The following is a 14,622-nucleotide window of genomic DNA, read 5'->3' on the forward strand; positions in this document are numbered from 1 at the left end:
ACCAACGGCAACGCATCAGTCCAACTTGATTTATACGATTCCAAGGCCGTTTTGAGTGGTCTATGCCAGCACTCGATCATCCCATTTGCCTGTGGATGGTAGGGTGTAGTTAGAGTGGCTTTAACTTAGAGTGGCGTAAATGTCAAAATTGGAACAGCGGTCATCTGTCAAATCCATACAAATTCCTGTTCCAAACGAGCAGGAGACCTGTCAAAATGGGAACATGACGCCACTCTCCCTTCCAGTCACTCTAGGTGTAGTATGAATCCGTTCCGAGCCTAACAGTACAGCAAGTTCCTTCATCAGCTGTGACTCAAATTGACGACCTTGATCCGATGTTAGCTTTGACGGAGTTCCAAATCGAGCGACCCACACTTCGACGAAAGTTTTGGCAACAGTTTCCGCACTCATGTCCGGGATAGCCACTGCCTCAGGCCATCTGCTGAACCGATCAATCATGGTCAAAATATACCGCCTTGGATATCGGCAAGGGACCGACAATGTCGATGTGAACGTGCTCTATCTGGTTAGAAAGTGACTCGGTATATCGGGATACTTTGTTTTTCTGACACTCGTCAAGAGTGTCAAAAGCTCGGGTCCAATTTGAAACGTCTTTTTTTACTCCAGGCCAAACGTAGTGCTGCAAAATCTGTGCTTGTGTGGCTTTTACTCCTGAGTGTGCCATGCGATGGAACTGGTCGAATATGATTTTTTGGTAGAAACGAGGAACCCAAATTCGCACTTTATCGCCTTGTTGTTGACAAAGTAGCTTAATACCGAGATGAGCGAATTTCAGAGTTTTTACATCGGGATTGACGTTGTGCCAATTTTGCAGTTGTTCGTTGCATTCCTGTTTCCAGGCGAAATCGTTTTGGTTAATCGTCGATGGCAACCAAATAGCCTCTACTCGTGAAAGCACGTCCGCTGGGATATGGTCCACAACGGCGATGTGAACGAGATCTGTTGTATACTCGCTTATGAAACTCAACATTCGCTGCTGTCGTGTTGTTGGTTTGTTCGCATCCTGCTTGAATGCAAATGTAAGTGGTTTGTGATCGGTAAATATCACCGGATTACAGCCTTCGATCACGTCCTTGAAATGTTTGACGCCAAGATACACAGCAAGCAGCTCGCTATCGTAAGTAGAGTAACGTCGTTCGCGGTCGTTGAACTTCACGGAAAAATATCCCAATGGCTTCCATGCACCTCTGTATCGCTGCTGCAACACGGCTCCGGCAGCCAAATCGGACGCGTCGACCATCAGGGACAATTGGGCTTCTGGATCGTAGTAATCCAGTTCTGTAGCTTCTACTAAACATCTCTTGCACTTTTCGAAGGCTGCTTCAGCTTCAGCTGTCCACACGATTGGTGTGTTATCGTTCTTCCTGTTTGAGGGTATCAGTTTGCGCAATGGAATTTCGACCTCAGAAGCGTGTGAGAGAAAGCGGCGATAGTAATTGACTAGGGCAAGGAAACGTCTCAGTTTCTGTACCGTGTCTGGTTTCGGGAAATTTGCGACTGCTTGCACTTTTCCGGAATCGGTTTGCAACCTCCGGTAGTTATTAATTGTCCCACGAACCGTACTTCCTGTTTTCCCAGCTGGCACTTGTCGGCGTTGATTTGAAGTCCGTTTGCTCTCAACCCAACAAACATTTTTGCTGTACAAGAGTGGAACAAACCACTCTTAAGCAAACTTTAGCTTAAGAAACTGTTGTTCAGCTAGTTCTGTTTCTTGGGAACCTCTCGAAAACCATGCGTAGGTGAACTTTATGCTCCTCCTCGGATGACGAAGCGATGAGAAAGTCGTCTAGATAACCGACGACGAATGGCATGTCAAACAATATGTTATTGATAAATCTTTGAAATGTCTGGCCAGAATTTTTTAAACCTGGCGGCATCACGAGAAACTCGTACAAACCAAGTGGCGTGATTATTGCAGTCTTCTCAATATCTGCCTCATGCATGGGGATTTGATAGTAGGTCCGTTCTAAATCTATTACAGAAAAGACAGTCTTACCTTGCATTGTTTGACAAATGTCGTAAATGTGCGGCAAAGGATACCGATCCGCGACAGTAGAATCGTTGAGCCGTTTGTAATCACCTACGAGCCTGAATTTGACATCACCGTTCTGCAGTGTTTTTGTAGCTAAGTGCACCGGGCTTGAATACGGGCTTTTCGAGGATCGGATGTATCCAAGCTCTAGAAACAGCTTCAATAGGGTCCTAAAATGAAAAATATTTTCCCGGTGTTGCTGCATAACATAAAGGAACATGATTTTCTGATCTCAATAGTATTTTTTCCGAACTTAAACAATGGCAGAATAGTTAATAAACTTGAAAATAAAATAATGGTGAGCAGGTCTTGTTTGACATTCGAGGTGAACCTTGACGTAACGAAAGTGAAACGGCGGTTTGCAAAAGACATCACATTGGCTCACTTTTGACAACAAATGTTCCTGTTTGAAATACACGGTAAACAAAATTTACCCAAAATTGAATGCTAAACAAGGAGTGTTGCAAAAATTATTAGAATTTTTGAAAATATATTTTATGGGCTTTATCTAATAGGAATGCCTAAAAAATGAGTAATCATGTCGTTTTAATCAATGCTTGATCAAGTTATGCAGCAATTAAGATAGGCCTTTAGGAGCCTATTCCTTCCGAAGTGCTTCGAGTTTGTGTGGTGGAAGTCGGCGAAATTTAGAATGGCACGGAGGCCCATCGACCTTGATAGTGTGCTTTACGCCATGCTTTACTTCCTGTCGAGGAAAACGTGGTCTAGTAACATCCGAGAATTCGCTCAGCAGGCCGCCGTAATCACTGTTGCGAGAATATGTTTTCAAACCGAATAATCCTTCTGCGACCACGCTGATTTGGCCATGTGCTTTGATACTGGTCATTTTATCGATCAAGCACTCTCCTTGCAGATCAACCAGCAAACCGTAATGTTTCAAGAAATCTGCACCCAGGATCGGGGAAGTCACATCCGCTATTATGAAACGCCACGGAAAACATCTGCGTAGATCGAAAGTTGGTTTGTATATCTCGGTGCCGTAGGTAGCAATTCGGGAGCCGTTGGCGGCATATAGGTTCATCCCTGGGGTCGGCCTTGACTGATTGCTTGGAACAAACGGCAGTACTGAAAGGTCAGCACCGGTATCGACGAGAAATTTATAGTTGGTTGCTGGGTCCTGGATGATAAGACGGGATTGTTGAAACTTACTGCCTCCGCCCGTCGTCGAATGCAGCTGCTCTAGTTTTTTGGCTTAAATTGGCAGGGTGATCGGCAGCTTCTCGCGTTGGCCCCTAATTTTCTGTGGTAGAAACAATACGGATGATTTCCTCGTGAGCCGCTTCGGGTACCACCAAGAAATCTGCTGAAGCTCCTGTTGCGGGGTCTGTCGCGCTCTTGACGAAAAGCGGCAATTTCGTCGGAAAGAACAGAAATTTGCTTGCGTAGTTCCTCGAATCCGATGTCCTTGTTGTCCTCCCACGTCGTTCCAGCGGAGGATATTGATCGCGTTCTGGTGATGTCCGCAAGTTTATCCGCTTGTTCAGCTAGCTGCGCCAATTGGAGAGTGGCTTCCGAGACCTTTAGAACAGCTTGTGTCGTTTCAGGGAGCTGCTGCATCCACAACGACTTAATGATTTTCTCGTCGGTGATGACATCCCTGGCGAGATCTCTCATTTCGCGTAGTAGTTGCGAAAGTTTGCGATCGCCGAGTTCGCACCCACGTAGTAGCTGCTGCATACGATTCTGCTCGCTGGTGCTGTACTCGCTGATAATTCTATCCTTCAACGCTGAGTATTTTCCATTAGCCGGTGGATCTCGGATGATGTCCGAGCAGCATGCCAATATCTCCGAATCGATGGCAGCGAGGACGTGGAAATAGCAGGTGTCCTCGCGAGTTACTTGATTCAGCGTGAATTGCGCCTCTAGCTGAGCAAACCAAAGAGTTGGGTCACGCTTCCAGAATGGCCCGATTTTTATTGCAACTTTGTTTACAGTATCGCCGGCAGCGTTGTTGACATCGGTACCGCTGTTCACGACGGGCGGGTTGTTTGCAGCGGCTGCTCGGGCTACTCGCAGCTGGTCCTGTAGATGAGCGATTTCGTCTTTCAAACGTTGTTCGTCCGCCATATTGTTTTGGGTGCTGCTGGTGGGCGCCTTGGCGAAATTCCAACGTGTAGGCAGCTACAATGGCGGTCTGCAAACGATAGCAATAAATCGACACACAGCCAGTTGCGCCCAAGTGTATTGATTTTTGTGTTTCCTTACTTCTTTGCACGTTCCTTTATTTGAGCCGGCGAACGTCGGGGTCACCAATGAGGCGCGTGGTAATAAAACGCCGCGATTAGAACAAATATAAAACGGAGTATTTTATTCTCTGATCTGAACGTGTTGACAATGCGATACAAACTGAGCGTAGCTCGGAAGCGGGTCGTGTGTCGATGCTGCTAGGCAGTGTAGCCAGTTTTGCTGCGCACCGCAAACATTAGAGCACTTTTTTCCGCTTCCAGCTTTATGAATTGATCTAACCGAGGTAGGTGAAGCATTGCGTCTAGGGCCAACGTGGGTGTACTACGAACTGCACCAGTGATGGCTATGCAAGCGGTGCGTTGGATTTTGTTGAACTTAGCCCTTGCAGCAGCCTCATTAGTTTTAGGCCACCAGACAAGGGAAGCGTAAGTAGTCCTGGGACGGACAATGGTTTTATATATCCACATGATCATACTTGGTTTTAGGCCCCATCTTTTACCCAGGGTTTTTGAACAGGTGTCAAAATGAAAATTGTGAATAATTGCAATTATCTCAACGTATACATGAAAAAGTGAAAATTATTTACCAATCTCGGATGAACAATACATCACGCAGCGAATCTCCGTGCTTGCAAGTGTCCTCAAGAATTCCGTTCTAGTTCTATCTCAAATGGATCAACAAGTAAATATAGCTTTCGAAACAGCCCGATTCAAGCTACCAAATAGCAGCGCAGAGTTTCAGGTCAAACGGCAGCTTCTTGAGGAGAAGCAGTAGCTCGCTGGTAACAATGATGGAACCACGCTTAACGGTGCCGTTCGTTGCAGTTGGAGAAAAAAGTCGAGCGGACGGAGCAGGAGATAGGATAACTGGAGCCGGCTAATCAGGCTCCAAACAGCTTGGAAAATATAAGAACTGAAACAGCTCGAGAAAGGTGCCGTTCGTTGCAGTTGGAGAAAAAAGTCGAGCGGACGGAGCAGGAGATAGGATAACTGGAGCCGGCTAATCAGGCTCCAAACAGCTTGGAAAATATAAGAACTGAAACAGCTCGAGAAATAGCTGGTGGACGTCGTAAAGGAGAAAATGGTGAATTATGGTAGAAAATTGGTTTGGGGGTAAATTGGTCATTGCATTGGGCTTGTCCATAAACTACGTAGACTCTTTGGGGGGGGGCGAAGTCTGCGGTCAACATTAATTTCGTAAATTTTATATGATGAAAAGTCTACGAGGGGGGGGGGGGGGGGGGTGGTCTGAGATTGCCAAAAACGAGTCTGCACATGCTCGAAGACTTCTTTGTGTTTTGTTTTCTTGTTTTCTTTGTGCTGGGTGAGTGCGACTGGAAATTTGTTACTTCCGGAAAAATTGGCTTTCTCAGTCTTGGACTATTCTTTTCTTTTTTATTTCGTTTCAGAGAGCGAGTAAAGGCGCTTAAGCCTACCCGGATAAAAACTAACCATAGGGTGTATGGTGAAAACCATTCCTGCACCATACAGTGTACCAGCTACAATAAAGTGTATTGTAATGAAATGGTTCGCTATACTATACATTTACATTGGATTTTTATGTAACAATATATTATACTGTTTTTCTTACGTTTGAACCATTCACTTTTCCGAAACATTATTTTTCCGTGAATTTTTAATTATTTCTGGTGTTCGATTTGAATAGATCGTATGTTTGCTGTGATTCCTATGCAGATTCGACCTATTCAAATCGAACACCAGATTAATTCAGTTTAAGATTTTATCCGTGCTTTGTTTTGTTGATGTTTGTGACTTTTTTGATGCAAAGGAAAGGAAAGAAAAAAAAGTGAATAAGTTGAAACATCAATTTAACCTTTTGGAATCGATTTTTTTCGCCGCTGTTGACGCAACGTCGCTGGTGTCGAACACATTTGTTATGCTCGGTTTCATCGCCGGGGTCATATATGACCCCTCCGGCTCCAAAGGGTTAATGCCAATAACATGTTTAAATCAGTGGTAAATTGCAGGTCCTAGCAGGGGTCCAAGAGATATGGCGGGCTCGAGGGCGGGCTACCCGAATAAAAAATACAGTAGAAAAACCGAACGTTGTATTGTAACAGTACTATTTAAAACCATATTTTTACAATAGAAACCACTGTAAAAATAAAAATACAAAAACAATAAAATGTAATGTAGAACACCATACAGTAAATTGTAAATAAGATTTTTACAATATACTATACGGGTTGTTAAGTATCGTAACAATAAAAAAAAATATTTTTCTCCATATATATTTTTTTGCAAAACCATACATTATATTGTAAATGAATTGTTATAAATACTGATACGTGGGTTTTAATAAACCGTACATTGTATGGTACACGTATGGTTTCAAACAACAAAATGTACCGTAAATATATTGTTTTTAATTGTAGTTTCACCACTGGTTATACATTTAATTAAATGGTTTTGGAATGGTTCTCTTTTGTTATGTTGTATTGGTTTACATTACATTACCATATAAAATATAACATAACATTATTTATAACATCTTGTCATTTTCCTCCTGTTAATGGCATCTTAGGCTTACTAGCATTATGAGAATGCGCTTTGGGAATTCTCCAGAGCGTTTTGGATAACCCTTCATATATTGGATCGCCCACGTCTAAGTCTGAGTCGAGGTCTGAGTAGTCTCTGATTGCATTAACAGTTGAAGCTTAGGCTCCCATGCCCCACCAGCCAGATAACCGGGTTTCGCAAACTAAGCATTATTTGTGGCAACACTTTGAGCGGCATGATGGAACTATGCCGAGCGCGCTAAGCATTATTAGACCACTAATGTAGTTGCATGAAGTGGGTGACGAGGTACATAAGTATCATTACAGCGTGCTTAACCGTTATTGCAATATTGAGGCTCCAGTTTGACTAAAGTTTGAAATACACGTATGTATTTAACAACTCATTAGAAAACTGTCAAGTTCGATTCAAGTATAAGTTAGGTTAAGAAGCGAATCCACAGACGAACCTATATTAGAATTTCTTTCAGTATTCAGTCCAGTCCATATGTTAAAGATGGCTCTACGTCAAAGATAAAGTTCGTCAATCGTATTCCTCTCATCGCACTCTACATACCTAGCCCGCCATATCTCTTGGATCTGCGATTCTTAAGACATCTGGTTTACTACTTATTTAAACATTTTATTGACTTTAAATTGATGTTTCAACTTATTCACTTTTTTCTTTCCTTTCCTTTCCATCATAAAAGTCACAAAGATCAACAAAACAAAGCACGGAAAAAATCTAAAACTGAATAAATAATTAAAAATGCACGGAAAAATAATGTTTCGGAAAAGTGAATGGTTCAAACGTAAGAAAAACAGTATAATATAGTGTTACATAAAAATCGAATGTAAATGTATAGTAGCTACAATGTGCGAAGCTTTTAGTGAACCATTTCATTACAATATACATTATTGTAGCTGGTACACTGTATGGTGCAGGAATGGTTTTCACCAAACACCCTATGGTTAGTTTTTATCCGGGTAGGTGTGTAGAGTGCGATGAGAGAAATACGAATGCAATGTAGGCCAACCCGGAAAGATGCAGGTCAGATTACCGTAAATCAGTAGATGAGTTCAACACTTCAACACTATTCTTTCTGTATTTGCATTTAGGGGAGTTTTCTCCTCTTCTCTCATGTGAACTTGCCTTCGACCACAATCGAATCAAATGCGGTTGACAAACTTTATCTTTGACGTAGAGCCATCTTTAACATATGGACTGGACTGAACACTGAAATGACTTTTAATATAGGTTCGTCTGCGGGTTCGCTTTTTAACCTAACTTATATTTGAATCGAACTTGACAGTTATCTCATGAGTTGTTATGTATTTCAAACTTTAGTCAAACTGGAGCCTCAATATTGCAATAACGGTTAATCACGCTGTAATGATACTTATGTACCTCGTCACCCACTTCATGCAACTACATTAGTGGTCTAATAACACTTAGCGCGCTCGGCATAGTTCCATCATGCCGCTCAAAGTGTTGCCACAAATAATGCTTAGTTTGCGAAACCCGGTTATCTGGCTGGTGGGGAATGGGAGCCTAAGCTTCAACTGTTAATGCATTCAGAGACTACTCAGACTTAGACGTGGGCGATCCTATATATGAAGGGTTATCCAAAACGCTCTGGGAATTCCCAAAGCGCATTCTAATAAATCTCATAAGCCTAAGATGTAAAGAAATGTAAGAAATGTAAAACAATTCAACATAACAAAAGAGAACCATTCCAAAACCATTTGATTAAATGTATAACCAGTAGTGAAATTACAATTAAAAACAATTTATTTACGGTACATTTTATTGTTTGAAACCATTCATGTACCATACAATGTACGGTATATTTAAACCCACGTATCAGTATTTTGAACAATTCATTAACAATAAAATGTATGGTTTTGCAAAAAAATATATAAGGAGAAAAATATTTTTTTATATTGTTACGATACTTAACAACCTGTATAATATATTGTAAAAATCTTATTTACAATTAATGGTATGGTATCCTACATTACATCTTATTGTTTTTGTATTTTTATTTTTACAGTGGTGTCTATTGTAAAAATATGGTTCTAAATAGTACTGTTACAATATATCGTTCGGTTTTTCTACTGTATTTTTTATTCGGGTAGGCTTCCGAGCCCGGACATTAGGGGGAAATACCTGTGTCCCATCCCAGGAGATGCAACAACAATGGAGTATGTATTAACTTTCTTAGCTGCGAAACTCTCAACGGTTCAACGCTTAAACCCATCCCCTTTAAATGAAACAGTTGGTACGGTTGTCCCCGTTTTTTCTTTCATCAAATTCCAAAATTTGCGTTAATCATATTATTCATACGTGAATAATCTGATTGCCGTGAGTTTATGAGTTTTCCTCAACTCCCTTAGTCTGCACAGTGGGCCTGGCCATTTTAATATTTGTGTCATATCATTTCTGATAAGCTGCAAATATTAATGTTGACAAGAAAATACCCAGAAGAAATTCTGGTATTTCCAGCATGCTTTTCAATACTGGCTGTGCAAGCGCTAGAATAGAATCTTTTACCCAGAGTTTTTGAACAAACCCAAAGAGTATTGAGACCTTTCTGCACAACTGATTGGAGATGAGAGTTTCAATTCAGTTTTGCGTCGAGTATGACACCTAGATATTTTACTTCGCTTGAATAAACTAGTTGTGTATGATTCAAGAAAAGGGGTTTCAGTTGGACCTTCCTCCGTTTGGTGAAAGGGATAATGGAAGTTTTTGTAGGATGTATGCCTAGTTGTTCCTTTTGACACCAGGAAAAAGTGTGATTTAGGGCAGATTGCATTCTTTCCACGATAACACTTTCGAATTTGCCTCGTACAATAATGACAACCCCGCATAGATTTTTACAATTCATGTTATCGTACATATCATACGCATTCAATTCACTGAATAATAATGATAAAGATAATCATAGCTCTACGATTGAATAATGCTGGTTGTAAAATTGCAACTATTCAATACTTTTCCGGTATCATAGCACAAAAGATTATGATACGCATAATGATAAATATATGATTGTTAATAATCTTTTTTTCTTCATAAACGAGAAAATATAGCACTTTCTTACACTGATAGAGTGAAAATTCCTCAAGACTGCCCTAAGCGAGAGTCGGGAAGCATTTGCTTTGGTTTCCCACATATAAGAATTCTTTAAAGCTCAATATAATTCCTTTTAGAGGTCGATATTGAGAAATTTTCTATGAGGCATCAGCATTTGTTACCGGGACGCAGGACGGGACGAGAAGTCACGTATTATCCTTGCCGCCGATTTGTGCAGAATGGGAAACTCCATCAGGATCTCCATGCACCATGCCGTAGGAGGAATCTTATTTCAATAAATTTTCTAGGGCACTACACATCGGCGGCACAATAGGTGATCACTACGTAGTTGCAATGTTCGCAGTCGGCGTACTCATTGGTTAACAACTGAACTATCTTACCTGCATATCTTGATATCGGATATTCCAGCTACTTTCACATGATTGGCTTTGAATAACCCGCGAGCACCATGTGGATACAGTCCACAAGCAACGCGCGAAGGAAAATGGAAATTCCAGCACCAGTCACCATCAGTTCGAATCGCGATCGCGGCCCTAGTTAAAAAAAATCTTTCAGCACAAAAACAAACACAACCTGACGTTACGAACCTCGACCTCGCTTTGACAGCAGTGGAAACTGCAGGGGTGTATTTTTTTCAAAGTCGATTAAGTAGAGTTTTGAAATATTTCATATTTGTTTTTATTATTCGGTGAATCGTCAAATAAATGATAAAGTGATTGTAACACGAATAATTTCACAAATTTTTTGTTCGTAAAAAAAGCCATTTTTGAATGGTAACTATACTTAACAACCCATTCGGTCTATCATTCAAATTCCGAATATGATAACTCTAATCATTGATATGATTCACGTTTATAATATTGTATGATTCATTTTATGTTACCCCGTATAATCGAAAAACGATACGCTTAATCACAACTTTATGATACCGTTTTATTCGGGACGTCATCAGCATATCCAACCACTTCGAAGCCTCTTCTCTCTAAGCTGTCTAGAAGCTCATCCACCACCAGTGATCACAACAAAGGAGAAAGCACTCCGCCTTGCGGACACCCCCTTGTTGCTTTAGCAGTAATGTATGAACCGCTAGTCGGCGTTGGTGGTGTAGTGGTAAGCGTGGTTGCCTCTCACCCCCGTCGGTCGGGGTTCAATCCCCGTCGACGCCGATGGAATTTTCTGAGACATAAAATCCGTGATCACGTCTTCCCTCGGATAGGAAGTAAAGCCGTAGGTCCCGGCCCATGTGTTGATGGGTTCTGTGGTAGACGCTTCTATTAGAGATACATGGCAATATTCAATAAGAGTGTAGTAGTCCTCGATGGTGTTTGATTAGAGTGCATATGAGTGAACCCGGCAGACAGTCTTCAGTCTTTGGTCAGACGGCATAGAGTGCGGTACGCGTCACTACAAAATGGCGACGAGAGTGTCGAACTAAAAGCGTGGATTGTGAAAATTGAATCGGCAGTGAAATTGGAAAATTAGGAGCGTATTCTGTAAAAAGCGAATATTGACGTTTTAGAAAATTCTAGTTTTTGAGTTTGTGGAAGGTAAATTGGAAAAAAAGTGGAAATATTGTGGCAAAGAAAATCGAATGGTGTGGCGTCAAAATGGTTGAGATTGTTTCGGAGAATATCGAGTGAAAATGCAAATTAGCAGAAAATGAGATGTTCATATTGAAGTTCAACGACTGGATTCTGGCGGAAAAAGGTTATTTTTCGAAGAAAAAGTGCATCAAAAATATATTTTTCAAAGCGTTGGGTGGCTGTGAGTTTTTTTTAAGATGGCGTCTTTTTTCCATCACCCGGTCAAGGCAAGCGTTGCCAATGTGTGCGTAGGCAAATAGAGCAAATTTTGCGAAAATGAGAGTCGCGCAACGGCGGCCTAGTGTTGTGAAAGTGTGAGTGAGCAAAGAAGGAACGAGCAGCCATCATGCAAGCGGCGAGTTGTTGCTGATGGGACTGAAGTGAGCAACGACAGCTAGACCGACGGCGGCAATCATCATCATCACTAACAAGGGTTGAGTATGTGCATGCGATGTGGGTTTTGTGCAAGAGGTGAATGTGTTAGTGATGTAATCGATTATGAAAACGGTGATGTTGTTACTGCCTACAAATACTCGGGGCGAATTCAAAGAAAAAGTGTGCATGTGTAAAAGAAGAGGTACAGCAATGCCGCTCGCCGCACGAAAAAGAAAAAGGTGTGAGCGTATGAGTGCTAATCAAAATTACAACGGATGATGCATGGTTGCTGCTGCTTGGGAAGAAAGAATCCGGTGAATGGAAGATTTTTTTTCTCGGTGTGAATTCATGGGAAATTTTAATGTGGAACCTGGTGAGTAGCTGTAGATTGTTCGAACGTATGGTGTGAGTAAACATCAATGACCTTGAACTTCGGCGGTGCAAAGGTATGTACATATGCGAGTAACTGTAACGGATGTTGAAGAAAAACAAATAGGAAAACGAGTTGTCGATTTGATTGCGGATATTTTCCAAGGATATCAAGCACGAAGGATCCGCCGATTCAATTACGGCTCAATGAAAAGAATAAATATGAGTTGCTGATTAAATTACAGCTGTTGTAATGAATTGAAAGTGGAAATATGAGTGGCTGATTGAATTACAGTAGTTGGAATGAATGAAGTTCGATCTTAAAACATGCGATTGTTTTTCTATGATGCTCATAGATGCTTATGCTTGGTTGTGGTAGAACAGTTTACATTCGATGGGTGCAAATGTTTACATTTTAATCGCAGTTGTAGAAAAGCTGTACACTGTTGACTGGCAGACATAAAGAACTGCAATTGGAAAACATCACATCATAAGAAGAATGTGCTTAAAAGAATCGCACTTCTGTTGTTTTATTTTGACATGGTTGTTGCAATTGACGGACTTGCACTTGAGGTGTTTGCACCAATCGAATGTCTACTGTAAAAGGATATGACTGCTGATTAAATTACGGCAAATGTTTGAACTGAAGAAAGAATGAAACACGGTATGACTGCTGATTAAATTACGGCAAATACTCGGACTAAAGTGTGTATGAAAAATAAAATCTACTCTCGAATGATGTGAATAAGCTACGTGAAGGTTCGGAAAAGGTTATGTATTGATTTGTACTTGAACAATTGCAATGATGACTGATAGTGCTAGAGAATTAAAGTAAAGAGGGATATCTCAACCGTTTTGATAAGCTTTCGCCAAGATACTTTGCCAAGCTCTTGAGTAATACTTCAAATACAAACATCTTCCGCCATCGGAGGTCCGAAACTCATGGATATCTTGGATCCGATGGTTCGAGAGTATAATGGCTGCCGCCAATATCTCGGATGGACAGAACAGAAAAGTACAGCTTCTGGCCATGGGTGGGCTAGAGCTTCAGAGCGCTTTCTATAGCTTACCAGGAATAGACGAGACTGTTGAAGATCCAAACGTTGACCCGTACTTGGTAGCAAAACAGAAACTGACGGACCATTTCTCTCCAAAGCAGCACGATAGCTTCGAACGATTTTTGTTTTGGACCATGAAGCCAGAAGACGATGAACCAATAGAAAAGTTTGCTCTGAAGGTCCAACAAAGAGCCGAGAAGTGCTCGTTTGGCAAATCCGAAATTGAAAGTCGCCACATTGCAACTGTTGACAAGATTGTTCAATATGCTACAGATGAATTAAGACAAAAACTCCTGGAGAAAGACACACTGACCCTAGACGATACGATGAAAATCGTCAATGCGTATCAATCTATTCGGTATCAAGCATCTAGAATGACCACAAAACCCTCCCAGAATACTGTGTACCGGATGTTTGACTCGGCAAGAAGTGAGCCGAAAACAAGTGGACGGTGTAATCGTTGCGGGTACAAACTACACAACCGAAAAGACCAATGTCCCGCGTTGAACAAAACATGTCTGAAATGTCATAAGACGGGCCACTTCCAGTCAGTATGTAAAACGAACACGAAACCAATGTCCAACCAGGTAGGTTGATTAAAGTAAAAACTAGCGTAGAATCTCTGATATATTTACAGTATCATGAATGTGTTTACTTAGGTGACATATGATCGGAAGCGAAAGTCCCCGTTCGCCACTTCCCATGGTTATCCATATTCCAACAACAAGCGTCCAAGGAATGTCTTCAATGTCGAAGAACATGAACGGGTAACAGCAGAGAAAGAAACTCTGCCGGTATACAATGTGGGAAACGATGGTGAAGAATTGATTTCTTGTCGTATTGGGGGTGTAGATGTAGTCATGTTAATTGACTCGGGCTCTAAGCACAACCTGATAGACGACACAACATGGGAATTGATGAAGCTTCGAGATGTGGAAATTACCAACGAACGACCAGACCATACTAAACAATTTCTCGCTTACGGAAAAATACCCTTAAAGCTCGTGACTGTTTTCGATGCGGTTTTGGAAATTGAGGATGCTGGAAAACTATTGAAAACCGACACGACTTTCTATGTGATTGAGAAGGGACAACAGCCTCTACTTGGAAAAGTTACAGCGCAACTGTTGGGAGTTTTGAGAATAGGCTTACCAAGTACTCAACAGAACATGATAACTCGAGTAGATTCAGCGAGAAAGGCGTTTCCTAAGATGAAAGGAATCAAACTGAGTCTCCCAGTGGATAGAAGCGTCCCACCAGTTATACAACCGTTGCGTCGATGCCCTATTCCATTGTTGCAGAAAGTGAAGTCGAAATTGGACGAACTACTCGAAAAGGACATCATAGAGAAGGTGACAAGTCCT

At 41.4% G+C, this 14,622-nt stretch overlaps 2 protein-coding genes across 3 annotated transcripts in view; one reads left to right on the forward strand and one right to left on the reverse strand.

The window, feature by feature from the left end:
• The window catches only part of LOC109622136 (sex determination protein fruitless), a 640,213-nt gene that overhangs the window by 569,140 nt on the left and 56,451 nt on the right, over positions 1–14,622 (forward strand). Inside the window, exon 10 of one of the 2 annotated variants that reach the window (XM_062854949.1) lies at positions 5,670–5,858. The exons of the other annotated variant lie outside the window; for it this stretch is intronic. Coding sequence (XP_062710933.1) covers positions 5,670–5,690 — 21 coding nt within the window. The 3' untranslated portion in view covers positions 5,691–5,858. Of the gene's footprint in view, positions 1–5,669; positions 5,859–14,622 lie in introns of those variants that run through there. 2 annotated transcript variants of the gene reach the window in all.
• On the reverse strand, positions 678–5,396 carry LOC115268810 (uncharacterized). The gene has a single exon (XM_062854979.1). It carries the CDS (start codon positions 4,139–4,141, stop codon positions 3,254–3,256), a length of 888 nt encoding a protein of 295 aa, XP_062710963.1. The 5' UTR covers positions 4,142–5,396; the 3' UTR covers positions 678–3,253.

Source organism: Aedes albopictus, chromosome 2 (assembly GCF_035046485.1).
Source record: "Aedes albopictus strain Foshan chromosome 2, AalbF5, whole genome shotgun sequence".
Lineage (NCBI taxonomy): Eukaryota > Metazoa > Arthropoda > Insecta > Diptera > Culicidae > Aedes > Aedes albopictus.